Below are 14,702 nucleotides of genomic sequence, written 5' to 3'. Positions count from 1 at the left end.
TGCCTCCCTTAGCGTTAGACCTGCTCGGCGGGGCTTGTCAATACCTGTCTTTGAAGGAATCGAGCTATCATCGATAGCACTGGCTTCTCCGCAGCGGCCCAGCAGGCCCAAAACGCACCAAGACCTACCGAGAGTCGATATTTCGGTTTGGGAGTTACTTGCCCAGCGGCCCTCACCTTTCTGGATTGGTTCTAGTCCCCCTTGGATCACCGATGGACTCTTTCTCCAGAAATCTCACAACCCACATCCAATCAACACTGTATCGCCGCTCCTCCAGACGTCATTGTCTGAGCCGCCATGACACCGATGCACTCGCAGGCGTGCTTTTCGGTCCCACCCAAGCGTTGACTTCCGACAAGGGCATGCTCGTTGCAAGTCCGCCGTGTCCCATAGTTCTACCCATGTTGTTCAGCTAGTTAGAATCCAATATATCGCCATTAAACCAAGAATATAAGTAATATGTTTCTAAATATCAGGCCCGACTATATTCGAGATCTATAACTTCGCCGACCGAGTAGGCGCACCGGGTTCTCGTATGTCGGCGCGAACTACGCCTTCCTGCGATGTAACCGCTACGAGTTTGCCGGAGCGTGAATATAACTGAAGCCCATAAGTTCCGAGCATCGGTGGAAAGGAAGGCAGACGTACGCGACCATGCATGATACCACGACCAGAGCCAATTCTCGGAGAGTCCATCTAAAGTTAAGAAGCTGAGAGTGGTAGAGGAGCGATTTGTCAGTGAGACCTACTACGTATAACAACCAGTCTCCACAATCGAAGTCGTTGCTGGGAACGAAACATGTTAGGCCACAGGATATCCGGGGCTGTCAGGACTTACTCATAGAAATAGATGGAATGGTCCAAGCTTGACTATAGACGTTGCAGCGTGAGTGAGTGGTTCCAACATGTTTGATACGGATACTCACGAGCATAGCCAGTCCTGTTGGGCCCTTGCCGAATCTCTTCAACCCAAGTATCCGAGGAGCTGTGGAAATGCTACGGCCGGCTTCTGTCAGTCTTATTGATAACTATCGATCGTAAGGGAAGCCACGGACAAGTGGAAGTCGGACAAATAACCCAAGATACACTGTAGGATGATCGTCAACCATTATCGTTGTCGGTAGAATCAAAACCAACCTTTTGAAATGGAGCATCGTAGTGCGGGATGTTCCTTGCTTGCATCCAATACATATGCACCTCCACGCCCTGGTGATCACGAGCAATTCTTATGTCTATCGGGCTCTTCGCTCGTTCCTGTGACAAGAGTCAGTCCCTCTACCTTCCAAATTCAATTAAATCGCACCGTGGCACAGGAGATGTAATATTGTTTCAGCCTGGGGTGAATACCCTCCCGCGCTGCCAGCCGTTCGTACCGCACTTCCTCTGATTCGCATTTCAGCGGTTCCGGGACGATAGGCATTGGCAACTGGTAAGAGGGTTGCCATGGCTCTGGCTTCTGGAACGAACAGACGAGTATGAAGATTGTCTGGCCAGTTTGAACTGCCTTGACCAGCCGCGAGGCATACGAACGGCCAGTACGCATGTCTTCGACATGGTACAGAATTGGTGTAGAGGGGGATGCGCTGGCAAGGAAGTAGCACTATATCCATATGCTTTGAGTGGACCTATACGATACTAGAGGAGCGTGTGCGTACATGCATTGACTACGAACGAGTATCAGTATATACCAAGTCACAATTGTGGAGATAGGAGCTACACACATGAAGAGCATATTCCGGGCCCACACAATTCGTCGCGGAGACTAATGCCTGAGATATGACTTGTCTGAGAAGTCATAGTGAGTTAAAACTTATTCTAAAGCCACGCGCTTGGAGTGGAGATACTCACCCTCCAAAAACACCGCGACTCAGCGGGGGAAGCCAGAGATTCTTGGACCGGAATAGGTTGACATCCAGTGTCTCTACCTCAAGTGATGTTGAGATACGTTCGTGTTCAACCTGCTTGAGATCTTCCATTGTTAGAGCAGAGAATTAAAGTGCATGAAGAGCTTTATTATGATCGCTCAAGTAACCGCCCGTGATATTTACATTCCCCGGACAACCGGAAGCTCATACGTTGCCGAATTGCTAAGTCCTAAGTCCTATCCTATCATGTTATTACGATTACCGTAGGTACAGTACACCTCTTTCTCCATGTCATATCAACTCTACGTCTATGGAAAAGCCACACTCATGGCATATCTGCTTGGCGATTCCGTCGGGTCCTTTTTCGAGGGGACCGAAGGAATGCCGATGCTCGTTGTCCTTCCGTTTTTGCCAAATGCCTTCTTTCGTCCGCTTTCGGAGTTGCCGTAGATTGTCCTCGAACTTCTTGTTCTTTTTCTTCTTTTTCTCGGCAGTCCGCCTCTCGTATTCGGCGTCAAGTGCTTCCGGCGAACCCCACTTCTTCCAAGCGAATTCCTCGACCTGGTACCGCAGGAAGAGCATCATGTTAGCGAAAGTGGATTTGTGGGGATTCGCTTTAAGAAGGTGGGGCATGAGCTCATGATCGCGTAGCTCGGCTGTATACTGTGTCAGTACTTGCAGGCTGGGAGATCTGGTGACATACGATCCGTCAACAAATAATCCTGTGGTGAGATGAGAACAGAAGGATGATCTAGAGCGTAGCCTACATACCTCCTTACACTCTGTCTTCGTTAGGAGACCATACTTTTCCGGTTTATCATTCTTGCATTTATTACAGACCAGACAACCAAAGACTTTCTTATACGTTTGATCAATATCAATTGACTGGCATTCCTGACACTTGGGATTTAGGTTCGGATCAAGGTATACAGCTAAATCGTCGTGTCAGAACACGCAAATAAGCTAGCATCCTTGAACTATGACTTACGAGGCTCAAGATTTTGCATTGCACGCTGCTTCTCGCGCTCCTTCTCTTTTCGTATGAGGTTCTCATCGACCTCCTTCCCGTCCTCCACAAGGAATCCACCCTTCGTGTTGATCATACTCGACAAATCATACTCGAAGTAATTTCCGAGTCGCGAGTCGCGTTTGAGTGGCTTCTCCTTCCCTGAGGTAGGAGACGAGGTCGTTGTGAGCGGACGCTTATTGTTAGCGTTATGAGATGAGGACGACGCGAATGCTTCCTGCTCCCGTTGCCGCTGGTTGGCCTTTGCTTTTGAGAATTGGCACAGACAGAACGCGATACCACGGGCGGTGAAAGCTTACCTTTCAGTCGATTGAGCTGAAATTGCTTGGATTGCTCAGAAGTGAGTGGATCTGCCGCAGAGGTTGCTTGCAGTGGAGGAGTGACCGGTGTGTTGGTATTGCTTTCAGACATCTTGTGTCTAGGATAGTGGTTTGGTGTAAGGTGTAAAGTAGCTGACTCAGGGGCTCCCAGTCTGCCTCCGATGATGACTCATGTCCGGCGCGTAGATCAATTGTGATTGAGATAAGACAACATGCACGAAGCGCACACGTTGGATCGTGATAGCAAATGATACTTAGAATGAAGATAGCTCGATCAACGATATTATGCCCACCAGTCGTACGGCGCATCTATATCCCACAACCACTCCAAAAACAAATAGATATTCACGAAACACTCTCAACAAGTACATTACAAACTACCGAAGCGTGCTGGCCCCATTTTCCGTCGGAGGGGGAGAGTCGACGTCCATCTCATGGGCACCCGATGAATGGATACGAGCAGATTTCTGACCGCTGGGACCAGCTCCGTGAGAAGCTCCAGTCTGAGCAGAGGCCATTATACCAGTAAGGACGCCATATTTGCGACCAGGTGCACCACCGTTTCCGTTAGAACCATTCGAGAGTCCACTGTCGTGGTGGCTGGCATGGTCCCTTCGCCCTCCTTCGCCTTCATCATCCGAATCCGAGAGCTCTCCATCAGCTTGCCGCCTAGAGTCCAGAAGTCTTCGGGGCCGACGTTGGTCGGGCTCAACGAGGTCGTCTTCATCTTGATTGGGATCATCCATCAGACTATCGATAGGATGACTTGGTATATCTAGAGCGGATAATTAAGGCTATTGCATTCCTGGGCAAAGCAGAACACTCACCAGACATCTGGACTCCGGGCGGGCCGCCTATCTGCCTGAGATTCTCGAATACGATGCGTTTCACTCGATCTAGATATGACCGTGTGTTCATATCGTCCGTATTCGATGATTTCACGTCCAATTCGTAGTCCGGTCCAAAGTATTCGTAGTATTCGTTCATTGGGATCTCTAAAGCAGCCGTAAGCCACCCCACCGATGTAGACAACGCCACCACGTACCTGGGCCAAGCTCAACGCCAGCTGCTAAACCAGTTTCATACGCCCACGCCCGACTGACGTTACGCATTGTATATCCTCCGCCTCCTAGAAGAAGTAGCGGCTTATTGAACGATTTGACGAACTTCACACAATTTGCGTGTCCTAAAAATACGTCCAGCCTGACATAGCGGATAGGCGGAAAGAAATACCTCGCATAGACAAGTTCAAGCAACCTAGCTTGTCGCCGGATAAGGAGTCTGTACCACATTGCAGCACGATAGCCGAAGGATCGTATGTCTCCATTACTTGTCGTATAACCTACCGCCTCTGTCAGATGCTTGGACATGGGGAAAAAATTGTGTGAATACCGGTTCGAAGACAGATTTGTAGTTTTCGTCGGATATACCATCGCGTAATGGAAAGTTTAACGCGTAATTCTTACCCTTCATCGCTCCGACATCCTGAGTGATCATGAGGGCTGCAACCTTCCACCATGAATGCAGGTACTTACTCTCAGCTCTCCCGTCCCAGGAAAGTATTCCCCGTATTTGTGGAAACTAACGGTCATTACCCGATCCGTGGTGTAGAAAGCCTCCTCAACGCCATCTCCATGATGCACATCGATATCGATGTAAAGTACCCGCTGGTGATATCTGCGGAGGAACATCGGCCCTGAATAAGGTGTAAACATTACCAGTCGCCTAGGTGGCGTACCGTAGAAGTTCAAGAATTCCAAGAACGATATCTGAAAGAACACAACGATTAGAAGGGAGTCTCCGGGTAAGGTATGTATGCCTACCGTTCACGTAGCAGAAGCCACTCGCTTCGCTTTTCTTCGCGTGGTGCAGACCTCCTGCCCAATTTACAGCAATGTCGCATTTATCACGGCTCAAGCGTGCTGCCCCCTCTATAAGAACAGAGCCAATGGTTACAATGGACATTCTAGTCTTAAAAGCGTATGGCGTACCCATTGAACCCCCTGCTGATATTGAGCAATACTCGAACAGACCATCAAAAACAGGACAATCATCCCCAACATTGTCTGACGAGGGCGTTGAATACAGTGATGCAGAGGAACGAGAGGCCACAATACGCACATTTGTGCTGTTCTTTGATAAAACTATTCATATTGCTGGGTGTTATTCGATTCAAGAAGTCAACATATTCATCTGAATGAAATTGTGTCATTTCGCGCTTCGTAGCTGGCTTCGCTCTCTAACATGGGTTGTAAGTGATATTCATGATAATAGGGAGGCGGCGCACGAAGATTTCCATTTTCTTGTATAAGCCATAGTTCATAACCAACGAGTGGCACATCCGTATACGAGTCGGCTTCATTCTATGAAATAAAATGGTTATGGCCCATTTACGAAGGGGGGTGACGAGACGAGAAAGCGTACGGATGCCCGGGTCCATAGTGAAATCCCCCAATGTCAGAGTCGAAAAAGTAGCACTGTGGTGAGTAAGATATGTCAACACGATGAAGGCGAGGAGTAGTTTGATTCGTGTCTGCGTACCACACGCTTCTTGGCCTCTCCCTCTATAGGTGCCATTCTTGCGGTCATGTTGAGTGAGCCTTGAGGATCAGTATCGGTCACGGAAGAGTTTACTTCCTTGTGGCCGAGCTAGGAGGCCGTGCTCAGAGTCTAAATATACGATCGTTCAATGTACTTGAGCGCCTAATATGTTCACTTGAGACAACCCTCACGAGTCGCTGCCATTCTAATTTCTCAATGTCACGAACACTCTACGAGGTTCAAGAGCCAATATATGTAGACGTCTGGCCATCCTATTATATTGGAGAATACATAAAGTATGCCTAGATTTTTGCTTTTCCCAAAGGGGCTTCCTTGCCTTGATGTACCAACGTGGATGGGGCAAACCCGAAGTCGTCTGTCAGTGTGATATCCTGCATAGAAGATGAATATCGATTGTGGTTGGATGAATTTAGACGTACTAGTTCTCCAGCAATGACTCGAACCTTATAAACTGAGAACCGGTGTTGCAACGATATTATAAGGGAACTCACCATTGACCAGTGATGTATGCAATGAAGTGCAGCAAACCAGAGCTGTTCGAATCATTCGTAAGTTGCTCAATAAAAGGGTAGCATGGTGAACCCACCTCCCTACCGAAGGTCGTCTCCAGTGTTTGCGGGTACGGTGTAATGGCGTTCAAAGCCATGCGTTGATGAATATCCACCTGGGGGACTACCTTCTCCAGCCGAGTGATGGCATCGATGAGCGCCACTCTGGCCTCGCTAAGACTACTCTCCATTGGTGTATTGCGGCTTCGGACATCGTAGTTCAACACGTATTCTGAAGAAACGCTCTCGACAAGGAGTATGAAGTGATCGCGGGCATGTCGTAGATGCTTGCCTGTACACAATAGGGGTCAGATAGGTGTAGATGGATAGAGAGTTCACTGGTTACCAATGGTTGACCCGGGCAATGATTTGGAATGCACCGTGAGCTGGTCGTCCGAGGTCAAATAATTGTCCACCAGATCGACGGCTTGCTCTAGGACAGTCCTTGCAACAGCCAGAAGCTGTTGAGATTGCAGTTCATGTTCAGTGTTACCGTTCGCATTCCCGTTCGGGGCCATGGTGGTGGTTTCTGTCTGAAGAGCTGCAATCATGGCAGTAATGTGTCGATGTGGGATATCAGCGGACCGCAAAAAGGGGGGGGAAAGTTGTGGCTACGCTGTTTCTGCTTTTTCAATGGTCCGGTAGGCGAGCAACGCGGTCAAGGCGAGGCAGTCGTATGTCTCGGATCCAGTGTCCTTCCGCATCAAAGGTTCGGATTATTGAGAACGTAGGGTAAGAATACATGTGTGCGGTAGGTTACCTAACAAAAGATGTTCCTCGACCTAATTTCGAACTGCCCAAAGGACTAGAAGTCGCGGGATGCCCGAACTCAAGGCGAGGATGGGAGCTTCAATATACAAGAGCTTCTCCCAAAAATGGGGTGAAGAGACTGGAAGATTTTTCTGAGCAGAGTCGTCGACCGTCGTCGTCGTTCTTGGAGTTGAAGGAAAAATGAGCCAACAACAGATGCCTAGGTTTGGAAGTGATTATGTAATCATATGCCTGTTTCGGAGTGACGGTGCTCCGGAGTGCGGTCGTTACAATTTTGTCCAGCAAGTCCTTTCCTTATTACCACCACGCAATGCTATCAGCCTCGTTCAGAAAAGCAGGTTCTTTGACTCGGGTGAGCCTCCACTCTCTTGAAATACAGCACTTTCTCATTTCTGGTAGGCCGTGTCTGCAGGTCAGAGGCGCTTCCTCTCCATCCACGAATACCAATCCGTCAACCTTCTGAACTCGGTGGGTTAACTGCTTCGTACCATCGAATGTTTCTGAGTTGAAGTAGTATGGGATACCCACACCGAAAAGTATACCCGCGAAGACTCCCGAGGAAGCTTATGAAGTAGCAAAGAATTTTGGTAGGACGCGTCCACAATCTTACCGCGCCGGATGGTAACAAATTCTGCCCCCAGGTCATGATAGGCTCGTGATCAAGGCGCAAGTGCTTGCTGGCGGACGAGGGAAGGGGAAATTTGATAACGGCTTCCAGGGGGGTGTACATATGGTTGGATCGTGAGTGCCCCAGGTGGTTACTGAGCTGGCCGGTTGCTAATCGTCGGTTCACAAGGCCTGAGCAAGCCAAAGAGCTAGCAGGCAAGATGCTCGGAGCAAGTCTCATCACAAAACAAACTGGTGCAGGAGGTCGTGTCTGCAACGCTGTCGGTACTCTTCCAATTACTTTGTCCACCCTCTAAATTTCCTCTCCCAGGTCATGCTTGCGGAACGCCGTGATCCCACACACGAATACTATGTTGCAGTTCTCAATGACCGAGTAACTCAAGGCGTCGTTCTGGTCGCGTCTAACCAAGGTGGTATGAATATTGAGGAAGTCGCTGCGAAGGACCCGGATGCTATCATCACCACCCCAATCGACTACGAGAAGGGATTGAGCAAGGAACAGGCTCTCGGTGTCGCGAAGAAGCTCGGCTTCAAGACCGCTCAAGCACAAGACGAAGCTGCCGATATATTCATCAACCTCTACCGCATCTTCAAAGACAAGGATGCTACTCAAATTGAAATCAACCCGATGGCGGAAACTGCTGAGGGCCAAGTCCTCTGGTGCGTCGATTTCCTGTATTCTAAATCCGCCTGTACTCACATAAAGCCGCAGCATGGATGCCAAGTTCGGGTTTGACGACAACGCGGAATTCCGTCAACAAGATGTTTTCAATCTCCGGGACATCTCTCAGGAGGAACCCTCCGAAGTTGAGGCCCAGAAAGCCAACTTGAACTTTATCAAGTTGGATGGGAACATCGGGTGTCTCGTGAATGGTGCCGGTCTGGCCATGGCGACAATGGATGTCCTTTCCCTCCATGGTGGGAACCCCGCCAACTTCTTGGACTGTGGAGGGTGAGTCCAGGTCTTTTAGGGCTCTATAGTCCATGTTTAAGTGTTTCCGCATCCTCAGAGGTGCTACTCCGGACACCGTCAAGAAGGCGTTCGAGATTCTGTTGTCTGACCCCAAGGTCAAGAGCATCTTCATCAACATCTTTGGTGGTGCGTCTTGACTTTCGTCTTGCGCATTTTTATCCTTTAACTCGTTCACAGGTATCATGAGATGCGACTACATCGCCGAGGGTGTTATCAAAGCTACTAAGGAACTCTCGCTCACTATTCCTCTCGTAGTCAGGCTCAAAGGTACCAAGGAGGCCGAGGCCAAGCAGTGAGTTCCAGAATGCCGTCTTCTGAACGTTGTTGACACCAATATTCGCCAGAATGATCAAGGACTCTGGTCTCAAGATCATCGCCTTCGACAGTCTCGATGAAGCCGCTGAACGGGCAGTCCACTTGGCCCATGCTTAAACATAGATACGGCTTATAATTTATGTCATTCCCATAGAATGGTCAAGGATTGGAGATGATGTAGCTGATCATATTATAAGTGCGTAAGGGAACCATATAATAACAATCTGGACAAGCAATTTGTAACAATGTTCATGAAAAGTTCACCAAGGACGAGAAGGAAAGGGTGTTGATGGTGTCTGTCCGTAGCTTGGGGCGGGATGGCGTTGCATTGGTGGGTGACCGTTGTCGTGCCGCATGTGTCCGCGGTTCTGGTCAGTAATGTATGCATGATTTTGGGGATGGGGGATTGGGGATTGCATCATCATATGACTTCCAGCATAGTACGGGTGGGCAGCAGCAGGTGCGACAACGGGACTACCTATAGGTGCGTTCCGAGAGCGGGGTTGAGCAATACCTGCCTGTTGCATTTGGGGTGACATAGCCGCCGTGTTGTAAAGTGTTGGAGTCCCTGGGGGAGGATAGGCTACCATCTGAACAGGAAATGGGGACGATGGCGTCATCTGCCTCACCATACCTTGACCAGGAGTTGGGGGAGCAGGGATCCAAGCAGCGTAGGCTGCTTGTCCATTCATAGGCATTCGCCCAGGTACTGGGCTCGGAGGGTACATCCCGTGAGGCATCATAGGGTAGTTATATTGAGGCATGGCTTGCCAATTTGCATTTGAAGGGCTTGCAACAGGGTAACCATAAGACGAGGGTCGAGCGATGGGAGCAGAAGGGGTAGCAGGGGGTAGCGATGGCCGCTGGCTCGTGGATGAGGTCGAAGGCGGCACTTGTTGGAAACCACGCGTAACGTCGAATGAGGATATTCGTGAACTTGTGCTGGCTTGAGGCGGCGGCGTTTCTCCTCCCTCGGATTTGACGTCTTGCAATGTGAGTGGTAGAGCAGGCAAGTCGTCCTCAATCTTCTCCAGCGAGTTGATGGTAGGAAGACTTGGATTCGCCGAGATATTTGTCCAGAGCTCCTTGATATGTGGGTGGTCTACTCCTTCGCGTGCCGGACTCTCCTTCACAGGGAAGCTGCCCATGCCTGGGCTGGCCCATAGATTAGACGTATTACTTGACGGCGTCCTTGGTACATGATCAATCTATGCAACAAAACGTCAGTATATTCAAAGCTGACAATCATGGAGGACTACACACCGATGCCTTGCTGTCGTTGGTGTTGGTGCTGGACGCCAGGGACGAAGTCTCGGGGGCCCGAGTGATGTCACCATTTGTCTCTTTGTGAGATGCCTCGACTGGAGCGGTTTTTGGTTCCTCTGGACTAGTATTTGAAGGGCCGTCTAGTTCACTTCCAACAATGAAGTTCACCGCAGGCTTCGCCTCGATGTTAACGACGCGTGAATCACGATAGACTGCAACCGCGGCCCCGTTGGGCATTTTCCGTTGAACCTTCTGGCGAACGGGATGATCCGCTTGCTTTGAAAGATCGGCCTCAGGTTTGGAGGGAGCGGGATCAAGTGTGACGGCCGTGCTAGGCGGGGGAGATCGGCTAGTAGTCTCAAGTTCCTCCTTGATGGCGGGAGGTGGCGAAGATAAGAGAGTAACGGGTTTCCTCCAGGACGAGGAGGTATCTGCACTTGGAGGCTTACCAAAGGCGCCGACATTATTGTTGAGACCGCTGGGACCGTTGGGCCGGGATGCTGAGAGTCGTGGTACGTACACCCGATATCGGGGTTTCCCTTTGAAACCAGGGATCCAGAACAAGATATCGTTAAGAGAGAAATCACGGCGATTAGCTGCGTTGACGGGTGGGTCAATGGAGAGGGTTTCAACGGAACGATATGACGGGCCTCGGTGGAACTGGGATAGCTGTTGCTTGTGGACAGGCGGGCGCGCCACAGATACTTTGGGTAGTCGTACGTGGTACGTATTCCAGGCAGGTCGTGGGGACAGAGGTGGTTCGCAACGAGTGGAAAGCGACTCCGTATGAGCAGAGTCTTCGTGGTTGATCCGCAGAGCTGGAGGTACCCAACGATGACTCTTACCCACTGTTGGAGGGTGATCTTGATGACTGTGCCCATGTTGACCTTCTGTCATTACCTCTGAACGCGTATCCTTCTGCGACTCGTGCATACCATCAATGGCACCTTTTATCCTGGAGATAGCATCGTCGAGGGCTGACATTGTTGCCTCCTTGGGAAAGGTCTGCGAGCGTGGGGTACGCTGTTGCCCGTGGCCTGCAGTATGGGGGACTGTCACCACTTGACCGTGTCCATTGGGCCGAACTGGGCTTGAAGGTTCTTTGTCTGACATCCCAGACGATTCGAAAGTGGTATGCCTAGGGGAGGATAAACTATTCCGTGGTCCTGAATCGGTAGCAGCATTGTCGTCAGCATGGGCTTCTGGCTGATGCAAGCTGGGCTTTCGCTTCCAAGTATCAGATTGGGCGGCAGAGTTCGGTGAATCGGAATGGTCCTGGAAGAAGTCGATAGCTAAGGGCCTGTTAGGCTTGCTCCGCGTGGCCTCGACTTCCTTGGGTGCAGCTGACTCTTGAGAGTCGGAGACGCCGACAAATTTCCCAAGGTCTGAGAAATCAACAACTTCCAAATTCTCTTCTGCGTTTTGGGTGAAAGAAGAGTCTGCCTGTTCTTGAGCCGTCGGTCCGGAAAACAATGGGGCAGGAGGCATAGAAGTTGCAGCTGGCTCTTGGGCGGATACCGGATTGGCCTTGTTCCGCCATGAGTTAGCTTGGGCCGCTGGGGTTGTGGCTGAAGTAGGCGTTATAGGAGCATTAGAATTGCGCCTAGCAAACCCAGGTCGGGGCAAATCAGTGGGCGGACGTTGGATACCTCTGAGAGAAGGGGGTCGCTTCAATGGAGGCTTCGCAGCAGTAGGAGGGACAGAGCCTGGAGCATCTTGAATAGAAGATGCTGCCGATGGATCGACAGTCGCGATTGCTTCTTCAATGACAGAGATGACCTCTGATTCCTTCACAAGAGGCTTGGTCTCTTTCGCCGCTTGGGATGCCATCTCAGCAGCCTTCTGACGAGCACGTTCACGCTCCTTCTCCCTTTCGGCCTCTTCGGCTTGTCGCCTCTGTTTAGCCCGCTCAGCAGCATCGTGCATCAAATCCTTACGTAGACTGTCTATCTCTGGGGGTGCGAGGCTTGGTGGAAGGATTGCAGCGCCTGACGCAGATGCAGGAGATGCATGCGATAGGACCGGAGATTGTGCTGGTAATGATGGAGGACGTTTCGCCGACGTTGGGGGCTGAGGGTACCTATCTCGAGAAGGCAATCGCTGAATTGGTGCTTTAGGTGACGCTTGGGATAGATGAGGAGGTAGTTGTCGCCCTTCAGAATCTCTCGCGTGTAGAGGCACAGGAGGCGGGCCCATGTTCGAGAGGCGACGACCTCGTTCTGGCGGAGTGTCACGCTCCCTCATCTGAGAACCAGAGAAGCTGTCAGAAATCCGAGGGCTGCGTAATGGAGGGTGGCTAGATGACGTAGGATCCCTGATAGTACTATCCCTGCGAGCGAAATTGCGATTGCCAACAGCGGAATGATAGTCAGCACCTTGTTTCTGAAGTAGTTGCACGTTGCCCGAAGCATGAGGGGGAAGGTCCCGCCCTCGTCGAAAGTCTGAGGGTGAGGTAGAGTAGTCGGATCGCTTGCTGCTATGAGGCTGGTCATGTGTGGGCCGGAAGCCACTGTTGCCCGCTGAGTATGGCTCAAGCCTATTCGAACGTTCGTTGAAGAGGACCCGCGAGGACTCCGTTGGTGAATGGTGATGTTGAGACAAAATTGGGGAAGCCAGGGCCGAAGGCGGGGCGTGGTGAGTGGTGGATGGTAGCCCTCGACTGGAATTGCTGGGCGATGGTTTAGATCGTGGCCAACTACGGTCGAAGTCTTCGGCAAAACGCTCTTCCTTAGTAACAGGTACTTCGGCAGAGGGCTTGCGAGAGTGCCAGTTCCCACTTGATTCGCGAGACGCAGGGCGAGGAGGTGAACTTGCTGACGCAGAGGCTTCAATCTTGTATTGTCGACCATCGTTGAATTCGATGACACCGTCCAAGAAGTTGTCATCGTCTTCCTCCATCTTGAGGATGATATCAGTTCGACGATCCTTGCTTTCATAACAAAGAACACACCTCATCCCAGTGGTGGGCATTTGGGTCCAAGTGGACACCACGAAATGATTCAGCCTCTTCGTTGCGAACTGCTTTATTCGCCATGTTGACCTCTTCAGCGCCTTTAGACTCTGCTGCCTTCGACTTTTGTGTCAACGATGCGCCTACGGCGCTGGTGTCAGTATACGCCTATTTTCGTAGCCTGAGAGAGCACTACACACCTTGTGCAACTTCAGCAGCAGTAGGGAAATCGTTTTGTACAGTCTCATCTGACTTCGCAGAAGCTGCGGCGCCCTTCACGTTCCCCCACACGGGCTTAGGGCTACCTTTCGGTGTGACAGTAGAAATTTGCAGAAGTGCAGACCGCGGCTGCGGCTGTATAACCTTCCCAACATGAGGAAGTTGAGCTGCTGATGAAGACACAACGGCCGCTCCAGTGGATCCAACTATGGATGAACCTGGGGGAAGGGGGGAAGTTCCGTTGGGCGTTGAGCCCAGTATAGGACTGGCATTCGAAGCAACGGTCGGTGTAGCAGACGACGGCCGTGACCACCCCGGGCCTGGGCTTGAGGATTGTGGCGTAGCGGTGAGTTTCGTCGTTACTAACCGCGAATGTGAGGTGGCCAAAGCTGCAGTTGGTCGTGCTGTTGTATGAAAGACATGAGTTACATGCCAATACTGACTTTTCTCCATCCGTTGTACAACTGTAACAACGAATAAAGATGTGGGGGAAAGATATAAGGATACGCACAAGTGGGTCCGTTGACTTTGTGACCGGAAGCATTCGAAGTATTTGCTGCAGATCCTGACGCCGAGGTCTTCTCCAAGAATTTCTTGTTGATGTTACTGGCGCTGAATTTCTTGTGTTGTGCGGTGGGTGTCGTCGAACTGGAGTTTCCGAGTTGAACGAGGGTAGGCCGTGGATTGTTGGCTGCAACCGCCGGTGATGGCGCGGGGCTTTGCGCTTTCGGGTCCTGCAATCCTTCATTTACTGCAGCTGCGTCCTTGGTGCCTTCTGTAGGAGACGGAGTGCTACCCGAGCCCGCAGCCTGCCCCTCCTCCGCACCCTCCAACCCCCGCTTCTCTACCCTGTCCAATTCAGACTTCTCTTCAGATTGAAACAGTGATTGGTTCTCGTCGATATGAGCCATAGACGCGTCGCAAGACGCCTCTGACGCTATGTGTTGGGCCGTAGGTTATTTCTCTGGAAGGGCCAATGAAGAAGTTCGGAATGCACAATGAAAGCGTACAGCATTGTATTTCAGAGTTAAAATTGGGAGACCAGTCGATGTTATGGAAATCAGTAAGCTAGCAAGTTGCTCAGCTGCGAAGAAACGAACCTTGGTGATCACACCGGCCTCAGTTGGTGGTTGAGGGAAATTTGAAATACCAAACAGCAGGTGTTGGAAGCCAGTCGGCGGGTCCGAGAGACGGGCGCTAACAAGGCTACCACTTCGCAAATGCGACTGGACCCTCAGTTTGATTTTGGCAAAAAAAAG

At 50.8% G+C, this 14,702-nt stretch overlaps 6 protein-coding genes across 6 annotated transcripts; 1 reads left to right on the top strand and 5 right to left on the bottom strand.

The window, feature by feature from the left end:
* Positions 1 to 495: 495 nt before the first annotated feature.
* Positions 496 to 1,976, bottom strand: PC9H_003924 (uncharacterized protein; the record flags this gene model as incomplete). Its single annotated transcript, XM_036773516.1, has 10 exons — positions 496 to 600; positions 649 to 696; positions 750 to 786; positions 839 to 870; positions 927 to 996; positions 1,056 to 1,087; positions 1,138 to 1,254; positions 1,304 to 1,600; positions 1,722 to 1,785; positions 1,849 to 1,976. 10 exons carry the CDS (start codon positions 1,974 to 1,976, stop codon positions 496 to 498), a joined length of 930 nt encoding a protein of 309 aa, XP_036634989.1.
* A 180-nt stretch (positions 1,977 to 2,156) lies between these two features.
* PC9H_003923 (uncharacterized protein) lies at positions 2,157 to 3,303 on the bottom strand (the record flags this gene model as incomplete). The annotated part of the gene is made up of 5 exons (XM_036773515.1): positions 2,157 to 2,521; positions 2,569 to 2,587; positions 2,637 to 2,797; positions 2,854 to 3,138; positions 3,192 to 3,303. 5 exons carry the CDS (start codon positions 3,301 to 3,303, stop codon positions 2,157 to 2,159), a joined length of 942 nt encoding a protein of 313 aa, XP_036634988.1.
* A 286-nt stretch (positions 3,304 to 3,589) lies between these two features.
* RPD3 (histone deacetylase) lies at positions 3,590 to 5,801 on the bottom strand (the record flags this gene model as incomplete). The annotated part of the gene is made up of 13 exons (XM_036773514.1): positions 3,590 to 3,987; positions 4,040 to 4,207; positions 4,258 to 4,398; positions 4,446 to 4,554; positions 4,605 to 4,697; positions 4,748 to 4,889; positions 4,951 to 4,981; positions 5,036 to 5,143; positions 5,204 to 5,278; positions 5,334 to 5,451; positions 5,500 to 5,575; positions 5,637 to 5,689; positions 5,754 to 5,801. The coding sequence occupies 13 exons, from the start codon at positions 5,799 to 5,801 to the stop codon at positions 3,590 to 3,592; spliced, it is 1,560 nt and encodes a 519-aa protein (XP_036634987.1).
* A 254-nt stretch (positions 5,802 to 6,055) lies between these two features.
* PC9H_003921 (uncharacterized protein) lies at positions 6,056 to 6,873 on the bottom strand (the record flags this gene model as incomplete). The annotated part of the gene is made up of 5 exons (XM_036773513.1): positions 6,056 to 6,145; positions 6,194 to 6,217; positions 6,266 to 6,307; positions 6,361 to 6,614; positions 6,669 to 6,873. 5 exons carry the CDS (start codon positions 6,871 to 6,873, stop codon positions 6,056 to 6,058), a joined length of 615 nt encoding a protein of 204 aa, XP_036634986.1.
* Positions 6,874 to 7,403: 530 nt separating this feature from the next.
* PC9H_003920 (uncharacterized protein) lies at positions 7,404 to 9,125 on the top strand (the record flags this gene model as incomplete). The annotated part of the gene is made up of 10 exons (XM_036773512.1): positions 7,404 to 7,445; positions 7,493 to 7,561; positions 7,608 to 7,680; positions 7,735 to 7,834; positions 7,890 to 7,980; positions 8,031 to 8,380; positions 8,433 to 8,672; positions 8,731 to 8,819; positions 8,871 to 8,985; positions 9,038 to 9,125. The coding sequence occupies 10 exons, from the start codon at positions 7,404 to 7,406 to the stop codon at positions 9,123 to 9,125; spliced, it is 1,257 nt and encodes a 418-aa protein (XP_036634985.1).
* A 143-nt stretch (positions 9,126 to 9,268) lies between these two features.
* On the bottom strand, positions 9,269 to 14,354 carry PC9H_003919 (uncharacterized protein; the record flags this gene model as incomplete). The annotated part of the gene is made up of 5 exons (XM_036773511.1): positions 9,269 to 10,216; positions 10,272 to 13,172; positions 13,225 to 13,367; positions 13,425 to 13,847; positions 13,955 to 14,354. 5 exons carry the CDS (start codon positions 14,352 to 14,354, stop codon positions 9,269 to 9,271), a joined length of 4,815 nt encoding a protein of 1,604 aa, XP_036634984.1.
* Positions 14,355 to 14,702: the final 348 nt, after the last annotated feature.

Source organism: Pleurotus ostreatus, assembly GCF_014466165.1.
Source record: "Pleurotus ostreatus strain PC9 chromosome Unknown scaffold_2, whole genome shotgun sequence".
NCBI lineage: Eukaryota > Fungi > Basidiomycota > Agaricomycetes > Agaricales > Pleurotaceae > Pleurotus > Pleurotus ostreatus.
This window is presented reverse-complemented; position numbering and strand designations above follow the sequence as displayed.